This window comes from Thamnophis elegans, chromosome 1 (genome assembly GCF_009769535.1).
Source record: "Thamnophis elegans isolate rThaEle1 chromosome 1, rThaEle1.pri, whole genome shotgun sequence".
In the NCBI taxonomy this organism is placed as follows: Eukaryota; Metazoa; Chordata; class Lepidosauria; order Squamata; family Colubridae; genus Thamnophis; species Thamnophis elegans.
This window is the reverse complement of record NC_045541.1, coordinates 130,977,079-131,004,035: the sequence shown is the minus strand read 5'-3', so window position 1 is coordinate 131,004,035 and position 26,957 is coordinate 130,977,079. Positions and strand designations below refer to the sequence as shown.

Sequence of the window (26,957 nt, the reverse complement as noted above, 5' to 3'; positions counted from 1 at the left end):
CCTGAGCCGGTGAGATTTGAACAGCCGAACTGCAGAACTGCAGACAGCTGAAATAGCCTGCAGTGCTGCATTTAACCACTGCCCCACCTTGGCTCTAGATTGATCTAAACTCGATCTTAATGGATGGCCACCTAGACATTTTGGGTGTGGGAGTTAATTGTTTTAATTTCATCATTATTTGATAATGTGATTTGTGACTTTAAAAAAAACTTGCTAAGTCATTTTGTTCTGCATGTATTGATTAATTGTTTCTAAGAATGAAAGTTGTTCAAATCTAATGCACAGGCAACTTTGGTATTGAATAGTATTTTGTTCGAAGCAACAGAAATGTATTGACTGTCCTAATATGCTTCACAAATACATGTATTCATAATACATGGATACATTTAAATATTATCAAAGTGGTTGATCAATTTAACTCAATAGTCTGATGTAGTGGTTAAGGCACTATGTCTGATGTAGTAGTTAGAAACCAGGAGACTGTGAATTCTAGTTTTGCCTTACACATGAAAACCAACAGTTTTGGGGTCAGTCATTCTCTGTCAACTCTAAGAAGAACTCTAAGAAGGCAAGGCAAACCACTTCTGAAAGTCTTTCAGAGGCTAGTCCAGGATTCACCAGGAGTCAAAACCAGTGACATACAGTCAGAGGAGGCAGGGGAGGCAGAGCCTCACCACTGTCATCATGAAAAGAAAAAAAATGTAAAAGGAAAAAGGCTGAGGTAGTTGCTGCCAGAGTCACAGTGGATGACTCTGCTTAGCTACTTAACTGCTTAACTGCTTAACTGTTTAAAAAATCCTCTAAAAAGTGCCCTCTACAGGAGGAGGTGGGAGAACCATGTGCCTCATTTAGTCTGACTTTATGATCACTCGAGCAGAGTTAAGCAAGTGTTAAAAATTCCTTATGTAGATGAGGCACGTGGTTCTCTTGCCTCCTCCTGTAGAGGCCGTTTTTTTAGAGGCTTTTTTAAACAGTTAAGCAGAGTCATCCATTGGGGACTCTGGAAGCAGCTAACCCAGCCTGACCTCAGCAGCTCTTGCCTTTTTCCTTTTATATTTTTACATTTTCATGATGGCAGGCAAGAGCAGAGTTGAAATCCTCTGTGATTGTGAAACAGCTGGAAAAGGTATGTGGGTCAGAGGGAGGGGGAGGAATTCAAAATTAATGTAATTTGTAAGTAATTGTAAGTAATTTGTGTGTGTGTGTGTGTGTGTTTGTGTGTTTGTGTGTGTGTTTGTTTCTTCACTCAAACAAACTCTCAATTTGAGAAAGAGTTTGTTTGAGAAGAGAGGGAAGGGGGTAGGAGAGGCAGGGAGGACAGCCCATCAGTTTTCTTTCTCTGTGTCGGGGCAGCCCGCCAGCAGAGGCGAGTCTTTTACCCACCTCTGCTGGCGGGCTGGCGCTTTCTTTTTTTTGCCCAGAGGCGGGCTCCTCAGGCGGGCTGCAGCCTTTGGGCAAAAGAAAGAAAGTGGCTATAGAGGCGGGATGCCTCTATATCTGACATAGCGGCGGGGCGGGCAAAAGCCACTTTCTTTCTTTTGCGGCAATGCTCAGGCATTCTCTCCTCTCCCTCGACACCCACTGACTAAAGCGCTTTCTTTCACCTGCCTGAGCTTTGCCGCGAGCACAGGCGGGCGAAAGAAAATGCTTTAGTCAGTGGGGTGTCGGTGGAGAGGACTGCCTCACCAGCCATAAACCTCACCACATGTCACTGTCAAAACTGATTTGAAAGCTATGTATATATTTATTCATTCTATATGATAGCTTGAATTGAATGAGTTCTTTTCAGTGTTTAAAATTCTTTTAACTGGAGATGCCAACGTAATTTTGGAGAAATTTGCAAGTAATAAATATCTCTTTACCATTAAAGTATGGTAACCAGACTCATAAGTAACAGATAACATATATTTCAATTCAAAGAGGAAGTGCTGCCAATTTACTATTCACTTTAGCTCTATCTGTACACTGCCATACAATTCTAGGCTTTCTCATAATAATGTCGCACCTAACTTTATCACCCAAACTTTAAATTAAAAAAAAAGAATTTCAAAGGTGCATCCATGGAGAAGTGCATGATGAGGTAAGAATATTTTGCAATTAATATAATTTAGTTTATCTCAGGAAAAGATGATATCACTAGATTGGATACCTTTATTTTATTTTATTTGTGCATATTTAAAAGAGGTTTTTCTGATTCCTATTAGAGTTCTCTAATAGGTGCTATAGCAATCTGTAAGAGAGGTTTATGGAAAGATTTTTTAAAAGGGAGAAAATTATGTTTATGTTCAGTGTATAAAATAAACAATGGAAGAAGATAATCCAAGAACAATTTGTACTTTGGAGAACAAGGCAGAGATTTCTCAATATAACTTTGGCTTGCGTACTCTACTGTTTGTGAACTTTTAGTCAAATTAACCATCAGAAAATTATTTTGGAGTTCCTGATAGAATAAATATTTCATTGAAATGCAAAACAAAAACCTAGACATTTTTCTTCTTCAGTGCTGAATCTTGTTTAGGTGGTAGGGCTGATTTTACATATAGCTCTGATCTGAGAAGTTTAAATCTAGAGCTTACATGTTCTCCATATTAAGTTGTACTTCCTAAAACAAAAATTGAAAACAATTGCAAAAAACTATTATGAAAGGATCAGCTGTAGTTCATGCTTGTGGATGTTTAAGTAAAGCCATTTCTTTATATTTGTTACCTGTGGAAACGATCTCAAAAAATTATATCCAGTAATGCACTGTAAATTCTTGAGTTACTGCCAGCATTTCTTGTAAAAGAGAAGTAATGTAACAATGTAAGTAGCATCAGTAGGAGAGGAACAAGCACCAGCGAAGTAATTAATTATGTGAGTATCTGAGAAACAACAACCTCAGTACTGGTGCATAACTCTGGAATTTCCACTTTCTTTTTACAAACCTTATAAATTCTGAAACCAGCTAAAATCTTATTTGTTTTAACTGAATATATACTGCTATGTTTCCAGTTGCAGTTCTCATTAAAATATTTTAATGTTATACAGCTTTCTAGGTTGATTTGTTGGTAGTTTATGCATTTAATATTCTGTAATGTAAATTATGCTGTAGTAGTTTTGCAGTGCATTTTGGGAGTATGGTTCTAATGGGAAATGAGCAACACATTTTAAAAATACATTGTGTATTTTTAAAATACATAATAATGATTATTGACATCCCAGACAAAGTTTTACTGCAAATGATAGAGTTCATATTTAAGCACTGATGTCTCACAGTATTGATCCTAGGGAGATTCCCAATTCTTGACTTTATTGAGAAAATTGGAAATAAGTTTCTCTGATGGCAATATGTTTCTCTGGGTTCCACCACAAAACCACAGAGGACAAAATCGCGCTCGACGAAAGCGCGCATTTGACGTCATCACAGTGCGACGAAAACATCGCGCTGTGATCGAAAAATGTAAAAATAAAGCGAAAACCTTACCCTAACCCCCCCAAACCTAACCCTAAACCTAACCCTTAACCTAAGCCTAAATCTAACCCTAAACCTAACCCTTAACCTAACGCTAAACCTAACGCTAACCTTTAACGTAACGCTAAACGTAACCCTAACGCTCTAAACCTAACCCTAACCCTTAACCTAATCCTAACCCTAACCCTAACCCTAACCCTAAACCTAACCCTTACCTTTATGTGAATCGGCTTGCTTTAATTTTATTTTTATTTCAATTTTTAATTTTTTTTGTCGCGCTGTGATGACGTCAAATGCGCGCTTTCATCGATCGTGCTTTTGTGGACCGCGGTTTTGACGGGTCACGGTTTCTCTGATCCTTTAAGAGGGATGTAGGCAAAATAGAAATATCAAAAAGTGACATCCCAGGGTGTTAAAGTATCTGGAAACCAATTCCTTGAGGAATTTTTGAAAAGATTGGACATGTTTAGCTTGGAGAACAGATGGTGAGAAATGATAATTGTCTACTCTTAGCTATCTTAGCAGCTGTTATATAGAAGATAAAGTAAATAAAACAGTGGATGGAAACTGCTAAAAACAGTAAGTTTGAGTTAAAATTAGAAGAAAACTCCTAATGATAAGGACTGATTGACAGTAGAGGGTCTCATATACACCATGGCTTGCTTTAATGATGTTTTGTTGAATTCACACAGCACCTTATGTCAAAGCGAAAGTAAGTTAGAGGTTAGCACACTGTGTGAATATCATAACATGTGATTTCCCCAATGTAGGCATTTCCCCCAGAAGTATAGATTAAAATTCCTATAAATTCTCTGCTTGTAGCAGAACACCTCTACTTCCCATAGTTTCCCAGTTTCCAATGAAATTGAAAACTATGCTTACAAGTTATAGAATGGATTAAGATATTACATCAACTCCAAACCATACTTTAAATATTCTGGCCTGTTCTGAAGCTCCAAAGTATAAATGTCTGATATGAATGATATAGAATGCTATGATTAATTAAAAATATAATGTCTTGCTTGCTCATACTTCAAAGGGAAGAGAGAAGAGGCTATGTGGATGATCAAACATCTAATTCACATTTCAATTTATTATACTTATTCCTTTGCAGAGGAGTCATGTTGCCAGGGAAATCAAGTTGAGGAATGAATTCACATTATTATTTAATTACTGAATGAACAATCAGGAAATTATAGCTTATTAATGTAAATGTCTTGAGAATTCTTTTTGAATGGTCCCTAAAATATAAGCAAGATTTATCTAATTCTGTTTCAAACCGTTAGACTAAAATGATCAGTGTAATTTCCCAATAAATAATGACTCGAAATAGCATTACAAGTAATTCTTCAAACCTTAGTTCCACTTTTGAAATTCTTTTAGATGTAGATCAGAACTGGATTTGATACCTGGAAGGTATATGTAGAGGAAAAGAACTTTGGCTCAATGAATATAAAGGTGCCATTAAATAAGGAACTCTGTAAAGTATCTTGCTCCCTGGGGGGCTTGTTTATCTTGCATGAAATCTGCTTAATCTCATTAAATTTTGGCTTCTTGGGAAATTCCAGTACTAACTACTGCTTTACTTGAAAATAAGAGGGTAGTTGAGGTATTTAGAAACAAAGCAGTCTGGAAATCTTGGCACTGTTCTCTAGCAGAGGAAAGAGGACCCAGCAGGACCAAATAGAGTTGAAAGACTTAAGAAAGAAAGAGGCTTAGCATGAGTAAGTCGAAACAAACTGCTTTGTAAGAATCTGCTGTGACAGCCAGCATGCATTAATAGGCATTGAAGCACTGGGCCTTGAGAGTGGAGAAGATATGATTCATTGTTGTGGCTCACCTATCACAAAAAACTAAATAGTTTTTAGAAAATCCTAAGTAAGACAAATTTGCTAATGGGTATTCATTCATTGTAAGGCTTCTTTCACTGATAACTTTTATGGATGGTATATACTGTTTTATTTCTTTGGCTGGGACCATTTCTTGGCTATATTTCTTTAGTGATCAGTGCCAAAATCAGAAATGAGAATCTACTCCAAATTCATATAGGATGAGCCAACTCTGAAGGGATCGCTCATGTTTGGAAACAGATGAGAGAATTGAGGAACAATGGAATTTTCCTTGTGAATGTTACCCCTTGCACAGACGTAGTGACCCTCTTATACTCAGAGCCAATCCATTTAATTTGACTTGCATGATTGCCGCTGGTGATCGGTATTTGTTTTTTGTTTAAGTGGTTTGTTTTGTTTTTTGAGTCCAGAATAATCAGTGCTTTTGGCAAAGAGTTTTGAAATGGTTGCATGGTAATATGCCAAATTAGGATCTGTTCTGGTTATGCATTGCTCAAAACAAAGCAACAGAAAGTGATTCTCACTACCTAGCAATTTTTGTATATTTTTTGTAATCTGCCATTCTCTTAGGGAAAAATTACTATTCACGGCGGACTAAATTCTCCGAAGGCAACTTCTCTATAAAGGAAGAATGGAATGATAATAGAAGTAATTTTGCTAAGAAGTTTGCTTGTGTTTCAGAAGATGAAATAAAAGGATAGTCTATGGTTTTAAATAATTATCTATAATCCAACAGACATGTAATAATACAACAGAAAAAGAAAGAAGAGTATGATCAATAAGTTAACAGATGAACTATATTCATTCACGCTTTGCAATATTGGAATAATCTACAAATACAATTAAAATAATACGTTGATGCAATAAAAAGCTCTATCATAATATAAAAATAATAAAAAAGAGACAGAAATACAGTAGAGTGGATAAATACAATGAATTTAAATGCCCAAGGGGGAAAAATTGGAGCTGTCACTGAATTGTCAATAATGTTGGCACTAGTTATAGGAAAGTGGAGAATATTCCACATCTGGTGTTCACAAGTCAGAAGGCACTATTTTCTTTATTAGTACATAAAGTGCCAATGATCGATGAGGAAAATATTTCTTAATTATTTAACCTCTGATACGTGGAGAGGTGCTTGTCCAAAAACATTTATTTTACTTTGAAATGATGGAAGTGTGACTATTTAAGTTATGGGAAGAGTCGAACAGTTGTTATTCTCAAAAGCATATTAAAAGAGCTCTTGGCTTACCGCTCTCAGTTTTTTATCTTTCTCTCTACAGGCAAGCTTTAACCTCATAAACAAGGAAGACTTTCAATGGGTACATAACCATTCAGCACAAATATTAACTTAGCTTTCATCTTCACAGGGTTCAGAACAGAAGCAGCTCCCTTGTTACTTCTCAGTCATATACTGGATCATCCCGCACAGTCCGACGCTACCCAGCTGTAAATCATGATCATCTAACTTCCAATATAGTTCCCAATGGGAATGGATTTGAACAGAGTAGAACTGGGTCACGAATGGTATATCAGGAACCTGTTTTGTCTCCCTGGGGTAAGATCTGAGTAATCACATGTTCTTTTTATTTAGTTACAGACAAAAGGTCCTGGATGCGGGATTTAGGAGAAGTGGGCCTTTATTACACTGGGTGTAGACATATTGAGATTTCATAGCCAGCATTTCCTCCAAGTCTATAATGAATAAGACTTTACATCATTAGTGATTTTTTTAGGTATGTGAGACTGAGATAATGGTGCTGCCTATACCTTGTTACCCTTAATTACTTTCCTGTTTCTCTTAGCTGAATTATGCTGTCTGAAAAATAAAGCATATATTGTTTTATTTCCATTTTTACTCAGATGAAAATTCAATCTCCAGACCAATTCATTATTACTTTATAGAGGGTAGCTTTTAGTATCACACAGGCAGGTTTCTCTTTCATGTAAACAAAACTTTCTTTGTTTTCCATCTAATTTGCCTTCTTCACTCTCATTTACTCTGAAAATTTCTAAAAATTTGGGGTAGAACAGAATGTTCCTGTGGAAAATGAAATCTATTCTGGCAGACAAACCCAGGGAGCATCTTGGAGCTTAAGTTCTTGAAGACTGGAGTTATCCAACTTTTTCTTTCTCCTCATTCCTAAATGTGTGAAGTTAATGTGATGAGTACTGAGAAGAAACAAGAATGTTCTTTGTATATATTCACAGGGAATGTTCTTTTTAATCAATTCCAAATTGTTAAAAAAGAATAGATTTTTCCACAGGAACATATTAACCCTTAATCCATCACCCCTGTCCACCAATATGCCACCAAACATTTTAGATTTTCCCTCTCTCTTCTTGCTATTGAATGGACTAGGTTTTACATTCTATTCCTGTGACAATCTGTCTATTGTCTTCCCTGCACTATATCAGCCTCTTCTTTCTCAGTCTGAATTGAATTGAACAATGAACAAAACTTCCCTTCTCTTCATTGTTTTCTCCTGCATTGCTGTCCCTTAATCTTAGTCGATTGTTCTGGCTTTAACTTCCTCTTTTCTTGGTTGGAGGAGTAAAGGAACAACCTAGTCATGTTTGTTGAGACAGGTGGAAAAAGTGGCATTGCCATTATAGATTATTATTATTATAACAAAGCACATCTTTCTGAGAATATAATTCTTGGTCTCCTCTCATCGCCCATAAAAATGGGGACGGGAGACAAAAAATAAAGGGAAAAGAAATATATTAGCTTTTAAACATGCACATTTTCAAGCGTGCTTTTATCTGGATCTTTTTCAACTCTTATCTGATAAAATCTTTCAATCATGTTCTGTTCGTTCATGTAAGCCACAAATCCTGTTGTCTGATACAGACTTTTGTTCTATATGATCCCTATAAAAATTGCCCTTTTAAAGTTTATTAATATGAGAGTTCATTTAAAAATACTATGTAGAAAAAAATATTGCCCCTTCTATAATCCTAATTTGGAATAAGTGGGATTCTGCAATTTAAATAGGAAGCAATTTCTCCTATTGAGGTGGCCAGTCTTCCTATTTGGGTTGTCTTGTCATTGCAGCAGGGAATTAAGAATAAAAGCCATTCCTGATTGCCCTGCTAAGGTTATACTTAGTTCTCCAGGTTTACTTTTGAGGAATAATAAACATTGCTTAACCTTCAGGCCACACAATAAAGTAATGTTTAATTTGATTGAATCTGAGAGAATCATAACATACAGTATAACCAGAAAAGTTAATATGCTGCATGCCAGTCCCCAAAACAAGTTGCTTAGACATAATATTTTATTCTGTGATGTGTCTCTTCTTTCTCTTGCAGGAGCTAACCTGACAGAAAAAATCAGGAAGATAAAAATAGTGTTCACTCCGACAGTCTGTAAACAAACGTGTCACAATGGCCACTGCTACAATAATTGTGAGAAAGGAGACACTACCACCCTATATAGCCAGAGCGGACATGACCACGACCCCAAATCTGGTTTCCGTATTTGTGAGTCTTCCCAAATGTGTAACCTCTTATTTTCCCTCTTAATATCTACAGAAGCAGAAAAGAAACAATTTTATGTGAGAGCCGTCCTACTTCTTGGAAATAATAGGCCAGTCTATGTTATCCTTTATTGCCGTTCTCCTACTCTTTTTATAAGAATATCACTATTCTGATATTCACAACCCCCACAACTTTAACAGGTGTCATTCCAACTCCCAGAATTCCCTCAGCCAGCATGCCATAGTACCTATGTTGCATTAGGGAGTGCATCAGAAGGCTGCACTGACCTTCTTAGCTTATGGAAAGTTTACCTTACATAAGGTCTTAGAATAAAAGGAGCCCAATATGTGCTTTCTGTAACTGTCTTTTATTGTTTTTTTTGTTTGTTTTTTTGTTTATTTATTTATTTATTTATTTATTTGCTTCTTATCTCACCTAGAAACAACTCTGGGCAGTTTACAGTTTCTCTCACTTCTCTCATTTTGATTTCAGTGAGTGTATAAATTGGACAATAAAACTAACATTGGTTATATTGTATATTCAATTACCTTTCAATTATTTTATTCTATATTTATAACCCTCTCTACAGCAGATATGATATAATTCAGTTTGTTAACACAGGGGAGAAGATTTTTCATACTCATTAGATGTAAGGCCAGGTTGGTAATTCAATTCCTCTAATATCCTTTCAAGGTGGGAGTGAGTGAATGTGGAGATACTGAGGTGCATGCATAGCTATGTCTATTATTTCCCAATGACACAGCTCCCGGCTCATCTGTCTTTGAAGCAAACATCCGTACTTTTTCCTCAATGCATTCAGTTTATTTTCTTTACAGATTTCTGCCAGATTCCATGTTTAAATGGAGGGCGTTGTGTGGGCAGGGATGAATGTTGGTGCCCATCTAACTCTACAGGGAAGTTTTGCCATCTACCAGTTTTAAAAGCAGAAAGGAAACGAATTCCAAATAGCCTGGCAAGCAGCTCTGTGAAGCATTCTATGTATACCCTTCCTCTGTCCAATCAACTTGGTAAGCATTAATTGCACGACTTCTCACTTCTTAGGTTAGTCATAGTGGTCCCCTGTCTAAGATTCTTGATATAAGATGTCTAAGTTCTGCTTTTGCTACTGTGCAGACATCTGCTTATTGCAATCTCCGAAACTTAAAATATATTGCTCACTTAGCTTTTGTTAGCCTCTGCTAACATCATCAGAGTGTAAAAACCATTAAAGAGATATCTGCCTTTATACACTATTAATCAATTTGGCCCTTGCGTGTGTGATAGGCCCATCCTGCAGGATGAACAGAGATCAACTTCTATCTGGGAGTAGAGATCAATGCCCCTTCCCCCTTTGGACATGCAGATCTGCCTTAGGAAGAGATAGCCAGCCCAGGTCAAATGCCCAGCAGAATTACCTCAAGCCGTAATAGGTATGAACAATGAGGAGTGAGCTGGACCAGTTACAAGATCAAGGCAAAACAACAAATGAAGCTGGTTAATATATCAGATGTGCCTGTTAGGTGGAAGAAGAGGCGGGAGGTTTGGGAGGAAGCCAGAGGGAATACTGCAAAATGAACCTATGAACAGCCTCTTGGAATGAAACCCATTCATAAGTAGGGGAGTCTGTCTGTCTGTTTGCCTCTCTCCCCCCCCCCTCCATCACTTAATAGTCTTTAAACCAATTACAAAAAATATCTATCTTGGAAGTCATCTATTTCAATAAGCCAAGACGTGTCAAAATGCAAATTCTTTTCTTTATTTCAAACTGGCACTACTTCCTTGGTCTCGGTTATTTGGGGAATAGCAATTCCCCAAGTGTGTTCATTTTGTTTCTATGTTTTATTGTTGTGCTTTATATCACCCGCATTATGAATATAAACTGCCCAGAGTCACTTAAATGTAGAAAAGATAAATAACTAAATAAATATTGGGTTGTTAAACACATTGTTTATCTGCACCTGTCTTCTTTTCTTACCTGTGCACTCCATTCTCCTGCCTAACAATTTATGAATATATGCACATAAAATGGTTTTCTCACCCACATAAACAAAATCATTGTTTGAAATTGTAGCTGAAATTCTGGAACAGAGATTTTTTTGGAAAGTACATATGGCTGTGTGTGATGTTTTTCTTTCATGACTGTGTGCAGTGTTTTTCTTTAATACCTGAATTCCAGAAGTCTGGCATATAAAAAGCAGGATTGTACAAGACATTTCAAATTCAAAACAGTTGTTTCAGATTTGAAACGGTTTGTTCTGAGCATTCTGGAAGTGCTTCAAGCTAAATTAAATACAGCATGTGGGGATGCTCGTCTGTTAGGATCAGATGTAGAGGGAGAATCAAGGAGGAAAAGCAAACCTCATTGCTGATGTTGAACACTAGTGTCTCATGGAATTAAATGACATATCACATTCAGAGGAATTAGATTGATTAGCTTCACATAGAATGACAGCATAATTTAGAGACTCCATAACTGTATAATAAGTCATCTGCATTGCAAATCAGAACATCCATCTAACCCAGCTCCAGTTATATGGGCTGTAATTTATAGCAGTCTCCCCCAGAATGTCACTTTCCAGATGTGTTGCAACTCTCAGAATTGTTGATCTGTATGTAATCACTACAATACGTTGCCCTGATGGTTATTTATCAGTTGTGACAGTCACCATTTGTTGTTGTTTCCTTTGGGCTTCATTATAAACCAGATGTTATTTCACTTGCTTATATATTGTGATCCTTATGTGATTATTGCTTTTTTTTTTCAGGGAGAGGCACGTACTGTTTGATTTGAAAAACACTGTGGCTTTCTGAGGATAGAATGTATGCTAAAATTGTTCTTTGAATGATACCAGTCATTTTAGTTACTTTTTAATGATGGCTTGTAATAGAAAGAAAAGTCAAGTTTCTAATGATCATTTTCAACATTTTCTTTCAGCTTCAATATACCCTTCCTTGGTGAATGTGCATATTAACCATCCCCCAGAAGCCACCGTGCAGATTCATCAGGTGGCTAGAGTAAAGAGTGACTCAGAGGAATCAGAAGAGAACAGTGTGGAAAGTGTACAAATACCCCAGCTTCCAGTGTCCTCCCATTACAATAATAATGTCACCCCAAATAATAATGTTGTCATTGAAAGCAACCAGCAACAGAGGTCCCAGGGCTTCATGGGAAAATGTTACCTGGAGACAGTACATGGAAAGGTTAGGAACAACTTTCTTTCTGGGTTATATATGAAAATAAAGCTCTTCCACGGTGCTCAAGATGTAGCATTAAACTATGCAATCTCATGTCTTTGTCTTGGTAGATGAGCTGATTTATTTGTGGCTCAGTTACCAGAATAGAATTACTGAAAATATGATCTTTCATTTGCAGCTCCAGTGCTGCAAAACTTTGGGCAGCTATTTTCCCATTGGGAACTTTGCCTTGCGTGCCTCCTGGCCTCAGTATAGACATTTCCCCCTTATCCTCATCATAGAGCAAAGTTGGAACCCATAGCCTACGAATGTCACAAAGCACCTTTATACTCTTCCCATAGGAGGAAGAGACCACACTGCTGAAATCCATTGGCAAAATATTTAATTTTGGCAGTACTGTATTTTTGTAAACAAAAATGAGGATTGCCATTAGGGTACTTTGCTCTTTTCATTAGAGTCATTGTATCCTCCTGCAACCTACCACAAGCCCCTCAAATAATACCATTATGCCATAAAGATTAACTCATCATAGCATCATGGCAACATAGATTCTGTTTAAGCAGATGGCACTAACCAAATTTATAAAAAATAGAAAGAAGGTCTTTATACTGAGGGAAAAGACTATGAAAGGACAAAGCCACATGGGCAGCTATGTCTCAACCTAGGAGTTTAAATAGAGAGAGAATATTAGGTGATTCAGAATAAAGAAAAACAATTTAGTTTCATCAATTGAGCATGCTTAGCTGGGCATGTAAAATGTTAGAAATGCTCATTTTTTATTTTTTAAAAATATATTCTATTAAAAAGTGGTGTTAATGCTTCAGTAGATCAATGTCTAATCAAGGCAACAGGCGCAAATGCTTGAAAATGCTGTCATTTAAGCATATTAAAATATGAATCTACATGGGCAAAGATTATTTTAAAAAAATAAAAAATTAGGAAATTATTTTTTACCTTTGTTCTACTGTAATTTCTCAGTAACACAGAGCCAGTTGTAAAGGATAGAAGAGCTTCATGTGATGGAGGCATTAAAGAAGAGAAGAAAAATACTAGTTTTGTGTTTCTTCCCAGCTGAAGAAATGAACCAAGGACTAGTTTTGCCTAGGGTGCCCCAGGCTGGAAATGATTTATTTTCCCCATCTGAGAAGACAGGAATCACTGTCAAATAAAGGAAAACCCAGAGTGTCAACACTGGTGTAGAAAAAAGCCTTGCATCGAATTATTGGATTGTAGGTCTGGAAGGGATCTATCTATTGATTCATTTTTTTAAATGAAATGATCACCAATTAGATTGTTGGAAGAAATGTCCAGTTGGGTTCGGTTCCAAGTGGGAAGAAAGACACTGGAAACATGGAGACTGCTTGGAAAGATCGTTTAATGATGAACAGGACCACATGGTTTGAGGCCCTGGGCAAAAAGGGAAGAGATACTGGGAGTGCCTGGGTTTTATGCCCTCTCTGGGCTTTGAAATTAAGCTTGTATTCTGATTGGTTGTCCGATTCCCATGTGGCCATGCAGGGGTAACTTTGTAGGTTGTCTGGGTCCCAGGCTTGGTTGAGCATTGCTGGGTGATGATGTAATGAAGGGGCTTTTTGGCAATTCCTATTATGACTCTGCCTGAAGGAGGTATGTAGAATAGACTGATTCAGGCCTTAATGCCCATTGACAAAGGGGGTGGGACTGAGTTTCTGCCTCCCTTTTAGGGGTAAATATTCTTCCCTTTTAATATTTACTAAAATATCCCATTTTCCTAGGAGAGGGGCGAGTGCTAACTTCCTACAAGATAAAAACATTTTTTTCCCCGCAGTGCAGCAGCAACTTAAAACCAGGATGGTATGCTGTAATTGCTTTCATTTGTACATTACTATAACACAAAGTGGTAGCTTGAATTGGAGAAACCATAGAAGGGCAGTAATGTATTGCTGCCTTTTGAGGAGCATCCACATTGCAACTTCTTGCACTCTTGTTTGATAATACAATACAATACAATACAATACAATACAATACAATACAATACAATACAATACAATACAATACAATACAATAGCAGAGTTGGAAAGAACCTTGGAGGTCTTCTAGTCCAACCTTCTGCCTAGGCAGGAAACCCTATACCGTTTCAGACAAATGGCTATCCAACATCTTAAAGACTTCCAGTGTTAGGGCATTCACAACTTCTGGAGGCAAGCTGTTCCACTGATTAATTGTTCTAACTCAGGAAATTTCTCCTCAGTTCTAAGTTGTTTCTCTCCTTGATTAGTTTCCACACATTGCTTCTTGTTCTACTCTCAGGTGCCCTGGAGAATAGTTTGACTCCCTCTTCTTTGTGGCAATCCCTGAGATATTGGAACACTGCTATCATGTCTCCCCTAGTCCTTCTTTTCATTAAACTAGACATACCCAGTTCCTGCAACTGTTCTTCATATGACATTGAAATGTCTTAAGTTTGAGACAGGTGCATTCTGTTTCCCCTGGAGATTTTGAATGCAGAGTAGGAAGCTAATTTAGTAGATTCAGTAGTGCGAATATCTTGAAGCAGTACAGCTCTTTTCATTAATAAAGAAAATAAAGATGATTCAGGCAGATCCTGGAAGTGCAATCATCTTGAATTCAAACATTTTCTTCAAGTCTTTGTTATTCTCTGTCTGACCCAATATACATTCAAGAAATCTAGGTCTAAAGGTTGCCCCTTTTAAAGCTATTCTGTTGTCAGTATATCATAGATAAAATGCATGGGGGGAAAAATTCTTACTCAGGAAACAAATACCATTATGCTAATTTCCCTTGTAGCTTCTTGGGAAACTTTGTTCATGTGATCCTCTTTCTCCCTTCCTCCATCCCTTTAAAAAAAACAGCCAAACAATTATATGAAAAAAGATTGTGCCTATTCTGTTATACAGTTATTTAACTGGAGCAAAAAAAAAAAAAAACCAGAGCAGAAAGCATTTTTGTCTTCAGATTCAATCTGATGCCAAATTTATGGGAATGTAATCCATGGGCACATGGCCATTTGGGGTGGGTGGGTGGATTACTGCCAGTGTTGGCTTGTTGATTGCAGTTGCTTAGTTCTAAAGGGGAAGACTATAATCCAGAGGCCTTTTCGGGTAGGAATAAATCGATGAAAAATCCTAGACAGATATGTCCCCACTTGGCAATATATTTCAGTCTGAGAATAGACATTTATTTTATTTTATCCAAAGGCTTTGTTTGATTATATCATTTTTAAGACATGATCCATTAGTCAACACCTCATACCTAATATTAATTCCTTAACTTTTCAAGGAACAAAGAGAAAGATGAGTTTTCACTTTCATGTATGAGAGATTATTTACTTGCTTAAAATATATAGTTGACTCTGACAGCATCAAGTTTCTTTTTTAGCTATAATGTTGGGGTTATATCATCTCTTTGCACCTTCGAGCGAAGGGCAAAGGGAAGAGTGTCTGCGTCTGTCTCTTACTTGACCTCTTGTTAATTAAATGAGTCTATGTTTAACATGGGGACGCAGTGGCTCAATGGCTAAGACGCTGAGTTTGTCGATCAGAAGGTTGGCAGTTCAGTGGTTTGAATCCCTAGTGCCGCATAATGGAGTGAGCTTCCATTACTTGTCCCAGCTTCTGCCAACCTAGCAGTTCAAAAGCATAGAAAAATAGGAAGATAACAGAGTTCCCTGCGCCTTCAGCATTTAGTCATGCTGGCCACATGACCACGGAAACGTCTTCGGACAGTGCTGCCCCTTCGAAATGGAGATGAGCATCGTCCCCTAGAGTCGGGAACAACTAGCACATATGAGGGGAATCTTTACCTTTACCTTATGTTTAACATACATATAGAATTTCCTGTCCATCTCTTTTTCTTTCTTCCTTTTCGAAATGTGATTTAAATTAACTTTAAATTTAATTTAAATTAATGTTATTACTTAAAGTTATTTAACTTTATTATTCAATTTTATTTATTAAATTTATTGTAAATTTAAAGTACGATTTTCTATTCATGTTTTTCTTAATAAATCTTGGAACTTTTGTTCCAAGTATGGTGAATGTCTGTTAGCATTCAAATTGCAGCTGAGCAAAGTCCATGCTCTGCATTCAGGATAACTACATTATGACTATTTTATGTTTTAATGGGACATCACGCTGTTTAATAACTCAGTGTTGTTTCACTACCCTACTTATCTTAAGGAGTGTATTTCACAAGAGTTCCTGCTAAATTCAAAATCTCTACTATGCACTCTACTTTCCACAGGAAATCATGCTTTTGTGAGCCTTTCCTCTACCTCTACCATGTTTTTTCACATTTTCTTTGTTCCTTGTATCTGGGACTGATGAGATTCTAATGTCACTTTTTCATCTCCAGTGTGCTGATCCACTGCCTGGTCTCGCAAGGTATGAGGATTGCTGTGGAAGCGTGGGAGCCTTCTGGGGTCTCAGCAGATGCATTCCATGCCCAGTGAAACCAGGTAACTGCTTTTCTAAGAAGAACCTTTCTAGCCCAGATTTTCTCCAGATGTGTTGGACTATAATTCCCACAATTGTCAGCCAACATATAATCTAGCACACCTGGACTCCTGGAGGGCATTTTGTTGGGCAATGTGACTCTAGTCCCTACTAGACATTTTGTAATATGATCTATTAAAAAGGACATAAATAGAATGTGATGCCTAATGTAAACACATTTGTTATAGGAAGTTGGCAGATCTGGATGTTTTTAGGACACTGATTCCTGTTTGAATTTGGTGTTTTCTCTCATCCAGGCAAATAATATGCAATGTATTCGTTTTTCTGATTCTTCCTTGGCTACAGTGTTAATTTAGGTAACTTAGTTCCTGGCTCAGAGCTTTCAAGAATCCTTCCATACCACCTCCATAAAAACCACAGCTAATCGCGTTTTTTTTTATTCAAAGACATTAGTCAAGAGGAAACCGCAAAAACGTGTCCATCATTTTAAGAGATGTGGCTGCAGATTAGCTTAGGAGGTTGCATACTCAGCCTTTATGCATTATGGGCCTGCTTTAGATGAACTCTTGGCAGAGACTTTGGAAATAGCAATACTTCAAACAATTGGCATGATTGAGTCTAGATCCCATTCCAAAGACATAGATATCTGGTTCTGTGTTTTCTTTTCCTGATGTAAAACAATTGCAGGGGATAGTTTAGTTATTCTCAAAAATGCATGACCTTCCAGTTGGACTATTACTTAGGCCAACTGGTAAATGTCACCTTGGTGAGATGGGCAGCATAGAATTTAAATAAGTGAAATAAATAAAAAATAAATGGAAAGACAGACTGATTAGGACTGTTATATAGGCAAAAAGTATTTTCAATATTTTGTTAGACTTTGGGGGAAGTATTGTAATAGGTGGTTAATACAGGTATCCAATCCTCTCTTAAATCCACATCATAGAAAGTGGAATGGCCATGGTTATGGATAGGTGAATTCTGAGCATGCCTTTTGTAGACAATAAAAGGGAAACCGGCACAGAAGATGCCCATTTAATGACTTAAAACAGACATAAGCTATGTCTCTGCGATCAAGCACCACACTTTGTATTTTATTATTGTACTTTATATGTTGAGTCACAATAGCAAGGAATGTTTTGTAATGATGCTCATTTTGAGGGACTGTACTGTTTTTCCAATTGCTGAACATGTATTACAGGCAAACAAGAAGGTTATGTCTGTGTTAAATTAAATACCCTTGTGATAAAGATAGAGATAGAAATGGAGATAGAGATAGAGATAGGGATAGGGATGGTGACAGGGATACAGAAACAGATACATAGACAGAAAGACAGACAGATATCAGGCAGCACAATGAATATTATGGCACCAACTATAACTATATTGCTTGGCTTCCTATCACCTCCCTACAATGGAGCACTCCCTATAGTTTATCTTGAATAGATCAAATTGGTTTGACTGATTCCAATGGAAGAATGCAGTCCTGTTCAAAACTATGCGCCAAGTAAGCCATATAAGGCTGTATAGGCAAACAACAGCATTTTAATTGCCTCAAGAAGTCTGTTGCCAACCAGTGCATGGACCAGAATATTGGTGCACCAACAAACACCAGTCAGCACATGAACCATTGCATGCCGAACCAACTGAAACTTCTGAGCGATCTTTGAAGGCTGTATCATGTAGAGTGTGTGGCAGTAATCTAACAAGTACATAAAGATCTTTCCATTCTAGATACTGGCACACCAACCAAGCTGGAGAAAGAATCTCCTGGTCAGGTCTTCACCTGTTGTAGTAGCAGGAAGTATGAATTCAGAAGAACCTCCAGGTCATAACCAGTTCCTTCAGGGGTTATGAAACTGCTTATGAGACATCTCTGGAATAGACAGACAACCTCAATGGACAATATACTTAGACTTATATACTGCTTTACAGTGATGGTACACCTCTTCTCAACCTTTCTGAGAGCACAGGAATCCATCTGGTGGTGCTATGCTGTGACCAGAAGGAATAAGACTAATTTTTCTCCATTTCTTTTGGCTTTGGACGGGACAGAGGATATGATTGGGAGCACAATGTTTTCTGGAACAAACTTTTCTCATTCCTATCTTAAAATTACCCAAGGGCTGAAAAAACACACTGCTGACTGAGTCATATCATTTCACTGCAAAAATTCAGCTGTGATTTGTGGATGCTCAGTTGTCTGTTTATGATTTCAGCACCCATGCATGTTCCTATTACTCTAGTCAATTTTATTAGATTTTTTTGAAGATTTTCAGACAAATTATAAATAATTCCAGCTTTTTAAAGTGTTTCATTTTCCCAAACAGAAAAAAAAATACTGTGTATTGAAATGGATAGTTTTGAACAAGGTATTCAATGCATTCTGTGAATAAACCTCCCACTGAGTTAATTTGAGTTGGCAAATAGCTGGCAGATTGCCCAGATAAGGTCAGAATCATTGAGAAATGCTGAACACTATTACAGTAGTCATGCCAAACTTTGTGGTTGAATAGAAAATGCTATGAAACCCCAAATTCTTGCCCATCTATGACAAAACCAATAATAAAATAACTCTAATAAAGGCATGAATTATAGTTATTGAAGCCTCTGAAAGAAATGCTTCCAATAAATGTCATAGTGGTACCCCAAAGGCTGGGTACTCAAGCTGAGTATGTTAAAAGACACATTTAAATGAGAAAAAGAGTTGATTTCATGGAAATGGAATTTATGTAGAGCATTTAATTAAGAATGCATGTATTTTCCATCACATAGAATTTTGGCATGATTTAAGAGTGGGTTACTCATCTTTTTGTTTGTTTGGTTTATTTGTATGCCACCCTTCTCCAGGAGGGACTCAGAGCGGCAAACACAGGGAGAAATCCCTAAAGATTTAAGAGATTTTACTACTCTAAGGGTTAGCAAAGTCTCTGTATTTAATGTGCCGTTATTGTATTGACTTTCTTTAACTTATGAGACTTTTCTATTGAAGTGCAGTTGGATGTATTGCACTAATTGTTCATTGTAAAAAAAGAGCGACCAAACAATTCTAATTGCTTAAGTAGATTCTCAATTGTGTAATTGTTTGAATGAAACAGCTGAACGCATTCCAAACACTAGAGATTTTTTGAAGTGTGCTCTTGATATTATGCAACAAGAAATTTATACAGTATGCTGTAATAGAATTATGGGTCTAAAAGAATCCATCCCAACTTCTATTTCACCAAATGTTCACACAACCATCTTTCATGAAATTACTAGGTAGTCAAACAGTTTTAAATCAATTGTGAATTTTAAGCAGTGATTTTTAAAAAACATTTAATGCACTTTAATTCACGAGAATGGCACTATTTTGGTAAAATGTTCAATTGAATGATCAAAAGCCATTCAAATGCGGCTTCCTTCCAGGAAAAGAGAAAAAAGCATTAGCCTCATATGCTTTGTATACAGCAAGCTAATTTGTTAAAAGGGGATTTGTTGTAGTGGGAGTGGTGGAACTGGTGGGGCAAGTGATGACAAACAATTCCCCAAGCAACCATATTGGACCCCATCTGATGAACTGATCTCAAGCATATAGCTCTTTCAACATGCAGCTTCGTTAATCTAACAATTATATCCAGATGCTCCTGAACAATATGGGAGGAATCTTTGAGACCTGCTGCATGTCCACTGAATGTCCCCAAATTCTCTATTTTTAATCAAGAGCACTCCAGAGAACTTTGGATCTGACATATATGGTACTGATTATGTTGTTCACGAGTTTGCTAAGCTGGGGATGGCATCAGGAATGGAAAGATTTTTTTCTGCGAAGTTTCTTTAAGTGGCTTAGTTTTGGCTCTAAATATCTGTGATACAAATATTTTATGCTGTTTATAAAGTAGAACGATCCATTGTTTTATTTCAGTGAATGAGAAACTCAAGAGCATGAACAACTTTGCAAAGGATGCTGATGGGGTTGACATAATATTCTATTATTTAATGTTTCACATTTTAAAACGAAGGGCTTTTTAATGGTTGTTTGCTTTTACAGTGAATTCACATAAAAATTCCAAACAAAAGCCTGGTTTAGACTCAAAACCTCCTTTGCAATTGGTCATGCAAAGCAAGAGAGAGAAAAGGGAGGGAGGAGGGAGGGAGAGGGAGAGAGAGGGGGGGGAGAGAGAGGGAGAGAGAAGGCATCAAATTGTTACCGGAGATGCAGGGTCATTAGTTATCTGAAATAATTCACATGACAGTTTGGGGGAAGTAAAAAAAGAATGATTCAGAACAATCTAAGGAGAAGATTGTTGTAATCACTGTAAGTGTCAGTAGATGAAAGAAGAATTCATTAAAAGGGAAAAAACAAATTCATTAACTTTAGATTCTTGGTAGGTGATGAGTGCAGTTGTCTAAAAAATGTTTATGGAGGCTTGAAACCCAATATAATATACTTTGACTTTCCAGTGAATAATATTCTTCCTACACATTTAGAAAATATTTTAAATTTTTGGTTAAGATTTTAACATTTTGATTGTCCATTGTGATAAGGCATGTCTCCTGTTCATGGTTAAGAAAAGATATCTTTATTTTACAGGCATATATGCATCTGATCTCCCAATAGTATGACAGATCTTTTATCTGAGAAAAACTATCAGGACACGCTGTTTGCTTGCAGAATAACAAGACACTGGGTTGATATGGGGAAAACAGAATGTTGTCCAAAAAGTTAGGAGACATTATGGTCTTTGGCCACCTGCAGATCATTGGAACTTAAAACAAAGCATAAAGTATTGCATTCTGACAGTAGATCAAGACATGGAAGATTATATCCGCACCGCGGTTCGCACACATTACACCCATCCTCCGCGAGCTGCACTGGCTACCTGTCGGTCTCCGGGTGCGCTTCAGGGTATTGATGACCACCTTTAAAGCACTCCATGGTAGTGGATCTGGATATTTGAGAGACCGCCTTCTGCCGATCACCTCCCTCCGACCGATTAGATCGCACAGGCTGGGCCTCCTCCGAATTCCATCCGCCAGTCAGTGCCGACTGGCGACTACGCGGAGGAGAGCCTTTTCTGTTGCAGCTCCGACCCTGTGGAACGAGCTCCCCGTTGAGATTCGTACCCTCACCACCATCCAGACCTTCCGCACAGCCCTCAAGACCTGGCTCTCCCAGCAGGCCTGGGGATAGGTTTCCAATTTACCCGCCCGAGTGCTGACTGTTGAATGCATGTTGTGGTTTACCATTTTATTTTGTTCACTATTGTTTGTCTCTTGGTACTGCACCCCCTCCCCTTGTGATTGTAAGCCGCCCTGAGTCCCCTCAGGTAGAAGGGCGGCCTATAAATCTCAATAAAATGTAAATGTAAATGTAAATATCATTTTAGCCAAATCTTCAGGCAATTCTGATATTCCACTTTCTTCCAAGGAGGGATCTTTCAGCTGCCTGTTAGTCTTAAACCACATTTACTCTTTCAGGAAAAAAATATAAGCAGACACATATAGAATAAAAAATGCTAATTCTTTTGGCTGTATCTATGAGTCCGGTCACTGCCTATGTCTGTCAGAGTATCTGACTTATTTTCTTTCAGTGACTTCTCTTTCCTAGTTCACATCCAACATGAGAACCACTCAGCCACCAACAGATGATTGATTATGTGCTATTAAGTAGAATTTTAACAACCAGAGATTCACCCTGACAAGGTTTTAGTGGCTTTACTCTGTCTGAACTAGCTTTGAGTAATTGTTGATACATTTATGGAAGGAAATAGTTCCACAATACTGGTAAAATTTGAACATTGCTCTAGATTAGAAGTGCACAACAGTGTGTTCAAGGGCAATGAATACCTTAAAATATAAAATTAGTGATACTTTTAATTGGTCCATTTGCTCAGTTTCTTTTTTTAAGCCTGTATACAGTTGTACAGTACTGATACCTTTGCTTTATGCATTTTGGTTGTTGAGCTACTATATATAGCTGTGTTTCCCTGAAAATAAGACTAGGTCTTATTTTCTTTTGGGCCCTAAAATAGGCACTAGGGCTTAATTTCAGGGGGTCTCTCCCATTTACAGGAGGCTCATTTCTTCTGCTTGCTCATAGTGGGGCAGGGGGCCCTATGGCATGCCAGTGCCACTGCTGTGAAGTGCAGGGTGGAACTGCCCCATGCACTCTGCACTGGCCACCCATGCCACAACATTTGCCTTGCTCACAGCAGTGGCTCCATCAACACTATCCAGCAGGAACCAATGTGGTCACTGGCCCACTTCTTCTGCTTGCTCATGACCGCAATGGAGCAGGAGGCAGAGTGATGCGCCAGCGCTGTACTTTGAGGCGAGGCAGGGGGTGGTGGAGCTGCCCTGCGTGCCCTGCACCAGCTTATTTCAGGGCCTCCACAGCCAGGCCATCCATGCCCCAACACTTGCCTTGCCTCACGGCCATGGCACCTGTACACTGCTCAGCCTCCTGCTCTGTTGTGGTTGTGAGCAAGCAGAAGAAGTGGGCCAGCAGCTATGTGGGGTCCTGCTGCACATAGCTGTTGCTGCTACTGCTGCTGCTGTGAGGCAGGTGTCAGGGTGTGGATGGTCTGGCTGTGGGGTCCATAAGGTAAGCAGGTGTGGGGCGCATGGGGCCGCTCCACCACCCGCCTCACCTCTTGGCTGCAGCACTGTGAGCAACCAGATAGAATGGGTGTGTGGCTGTCTGTGTCGGCTCTTAAGTAGGGCTTACTTTGAGGGTAGGGCTTATATTAGGCGCACACATAAAAACATGCTAGGACTTATTTTCAGGATAGGTCTTGTTTTGGAGAAAATGGGATATATAGCTGCTCCAAATTATGTTTGAAATTCATCCTGACAAAATAAAGTTGGGCACTTTGGTGAGATAATGTTGAAGGAGAAATGCACTGGCAACTATTTATTTTATAAATCATTGTAGTCATACCTCATTTTCTGGTGGTTGTTCAAGTTAAATAGGTAGTGGAATGTGCCCAACAATCATAATATCAGCTCTTTTAGGTGGACCAGACCAGGAAGGCTAAAACTATTTTTTATTGAGATTGGCTATAATAGCAGACTGTTGCAAGTCTGAGTGTGATGTATCTCCCTCTGCAGAACTCAGTGAAAGTCATTTTCCTTACTTTCCCCAACATAGTCTGTTTCTAATACGTGACTGTTCCTATGTTTGGTGTTAATAACAGGATGATGACAATGCTGATGATAAATGGTATTGCAAGTATCATGCAATAGTGCCATCTGATGATGTAGAATATTTACAATAATAATAGGTGAAGTAGGTGAGAGAATGGGAGAAATAATGATTTTCCCAGGGAATTATCCCAAAGATATTTTTTTCTTATTTCCAAGAGGCAACTGGGTATTCTTGTTTTTCTTTGAAGTTGTTTCACTTCTCAACCAAGAAGCTTCTTCAGCTCTGAGTGGATGGTAGGGAATGGAAGGATTTATATTCCTTGCAGACAGCTGGTCATCTGCATTCTTTTAGTGAGTTGTTAAGGCCACCTGGAGGCTTATCTGTGTCATTCATCCATGACCTGGATGACTAAGAATTTCCATAGACTCCCAGGGACTTTATATTATAAAGAGTTGATAATGTGATATCCATGCAATGAAATTGTTGCCTAAGTTATAATATCTCAAGGGCCAACAAATAAAACCAATGTATTTGTCCTGAAAAAAATCCACCAAGAACCCAAATACAGTGTGTTCTGAATAACTTCCATTCAATGAACCTTCTTTTTCCCGGGATGCTTAGTACTGTTTTCCATTATAGAGGTTTTTTTAAAAAAATAAATGAACAATCAGAATAACTGGATTGGCAAATTGTGGAGGAAACAGATTTTTTCAGATCATTCCACTTTGCAGATTGGACGTTCCTTGATTACCTAATTACTTGTAGATAATAAAGTGGATTATACATAAATTCTCTGGAGTAGAAGGAATGCCTAGGAGAAAACTAACAGGGTTTAATGGTAAACATTGTTAAAATTACATTGATGAAACCAACTTGACTGCAGAATTGTCTGGATTATTTTTCATTCTTTACTTATGCCAATATATCTCACAGGACTGTAACTGGAGAGCGTGTATAAAATGAGAGGAAGTATTCATATATTATACATGTTCTAAGTTCCCATAGGAAAGTTGAGATATAAAAACAAGATTAAACTGCAGTACAGCACAGCATAACACAATGCAATAGTGTATCCTATTAGAAAAGGAAGAAGTGAAAGGGGGAATCTAAATTGTCCATCCATGATGCAATTTCTCTTTCTCTTCATTTAGCTTATCCAACAATAGAAAATGGACATGTTGAGTGCCCACAAGGATACAAAAAACTGAACCAGAGTCACTGTCAAGGTAGGCAGCCATTTCTTTCTAATCTCCTTTAATTTAGGTAAAAAATATCCTCAATGGTGACTAATTACACTGACAACCATTTTTTTTTTTTCCTGGCTGCGTTTTGGAAGTCTATGTCCACTGCCTTCTTCCTGATCTTCGCCTTCTTCCCTAGTGTATAGCCTTGGAGTTCCTCCCATAGAAATACTAACCTATCCTGATGCCACTTAACTTTTCCTCCTTAGCAAAACTGGTCAAGTGGAGTGACCTGCTCAGGTAACAATGAAGAACTTGTGCCAGGATTACTGTACTGTACTTATGTATATATCTCCTCCACTGTAGTTTCCTTAGTTACTAGAATGGAAATATCTACTGTAGTTAAATCGATGTAAATCAGTTACAATTGATATTTGACAACTTTGAACCTTCCTGCTTTGAAGTCAATACTCGCTGCTTTCAGGCATGAAATCTGCTCTTGGTTTATTGGTTAAGACCAATGCTGCCTTCCAAGAGATTTAAATTCTTCCAACGTTTTAACTATGAAATATACATAATGATAAACATTTCTGTAGTTTGATAAGTTGTAATTAATAATGTAACAACCAGTTGTATTCCAAATATAATATTCCTTGTAAATATTTTTAATAAGAGTTGTTTTCTATAACCTAAGGCAAACATGGCTACAGCATTTTTTGTTTTGTTTTGCAAATGTATATCTATGTGTAAAAGTAAAAGGAGCTAAGAAAATTGGAAACTGAATCTGAGTATTTAAACATATTTCAAAGTTGGCACAGGTCTAGTCTCTGGGGCAAGATTATTCCATAAGATAGGAGCCACTGTGAAGAAACACCACATCCAAGGGTCAATGGATCTAAATCATAAAAAGAAGCCAAGTTTGTTGCACCTGGGGAAGGCAGACCTGCAAGTACAGTACTTAGAAGCCAAGCTATATAGGACTTTAAATGTCAAAAACAACACTTTGAATTATACCTGGAAATCTATTGGACACTCACAATACATACATATTTCAGATGGCTGAAGAGGCTCTCACCTGCCAGTATGCAAACAGGTGCATTTTGCACCAAGTACCTTTTCTGAATAGTCCCACATAGAATGAATTGTAATCTAAGTAATGACGAGAGTTTGAGGTACCATTACCATTATGGTAAAATGGTCAGATCCATATTAACACCACTATTTGCTAATATTTTTCCATAAGTTAATAAATTCAGTGCAGTATTTATTGTATTTTAATTTAAATTCAGGCATTACCAAGATAACAGGCTGGGGATGAGGGTATAAAGAATTCCACATGAATTTTATTGGAAGTACACTAGATTTGACAACACTGCACTTGTTAGCATGAAATAAATTCTATCTAACTGAACAAAAATCCATTAAGTATATGTCTGAACAGATGCATTACTGAAAAATAATTGCTAGCTTGGAAGTAATTTTTTTTTAAAGGTGCTTACACTGGGAAAATTTACATTAAAGCAAGCCTGTGTCAGAAAGGTGAATGTTTTAAATAATGAAAGCAGACTAATTTACTTTTAAAAAGGAAATTAAATTTATAGTTAATTAAATTAAAATGAAGAAACAGACATCTTCATATGTTAGAGGATGGTATGAATGGAAATAATTACAAATTTTCTATGGGCAAAAGAACTCGCATGGACAGATTGATATTTATTTATTTATTTATTGAATTTATATTGCTACCTATTCGCCCATGGCAACTCAAGGCAGTTTACAGAATAAAAACCACATTTAAAACAATAAAAATTAACAAAAAGAATCAAATAAATCAATATAAGAAAATCACCCCCCACCTCCCAACCCGGCGACAGCAGATCACATGAGCCATTTAATGGTCTCCATCCCGTTCTGGGTTCTCCAGACATGTTGGCAGAACCAGCGCTTCAGCGCTTTCCAGAAGAATATTAGAGTGGGGACTATTCTAATCTCTGGGGGAATGATGTTCCAGAGAGAGGGAACCACCATGCAGAAGGCCACCAGGTGTATCTCCTTTGGGGATGGGATCTGCAACATTTCCTGCCTCCCCTCTCTGATGGGTCAGGTAGATGTAACCGGCAAGAGATGGTTCCTCAGATAACCTGGTCCCAAGCCATGATAAATACAAAGAGTAAAATGGATGGGATTTTATATCTTTTTAGTGAGTGAATTTTT

The 26,957-nt window shown here is 37.6% G+C and overlaps 1 protein-coding gene across 1 annotated transcript in view; it reads left to right on the top strand.

The window, feature by feature from the left end:
* LTBP2 (latent transforming growth factor beta binding protein 2) overlaps window positions 1–26,957 on the top strand; it is a 110,864-nt gene that overhangs the window by 34,791 nt on the left and 49,116 nt on the right. The window contains exons 4-9 of the mRNA XM_032238283.1: window positions 6,672–6,859; window positions 8,617–8,787; window positions 9,621–9,812; window positions 11,720–11,985; window positions 16,333–16,435; window positions 24,714–24,788. Coding sequence (XP_032094174.1) covers window positions 6,672–6,859; window positions 8,617–8,787; window positions 9,621–9,812; window positions 11,720–11,985; window positions 16,333–16,435; window positions 24,714–24,788 — 995 coding nt within the window. The remainder of the gene's footprint in view (window positions 1–6,671; window positions 6,860–8,616; window positions 8,788–9,620; window positions 9,813–11,719; window positions 11,986–16,332; window positions 16,436–24,713; window positions 24,789–26,957) is intronic.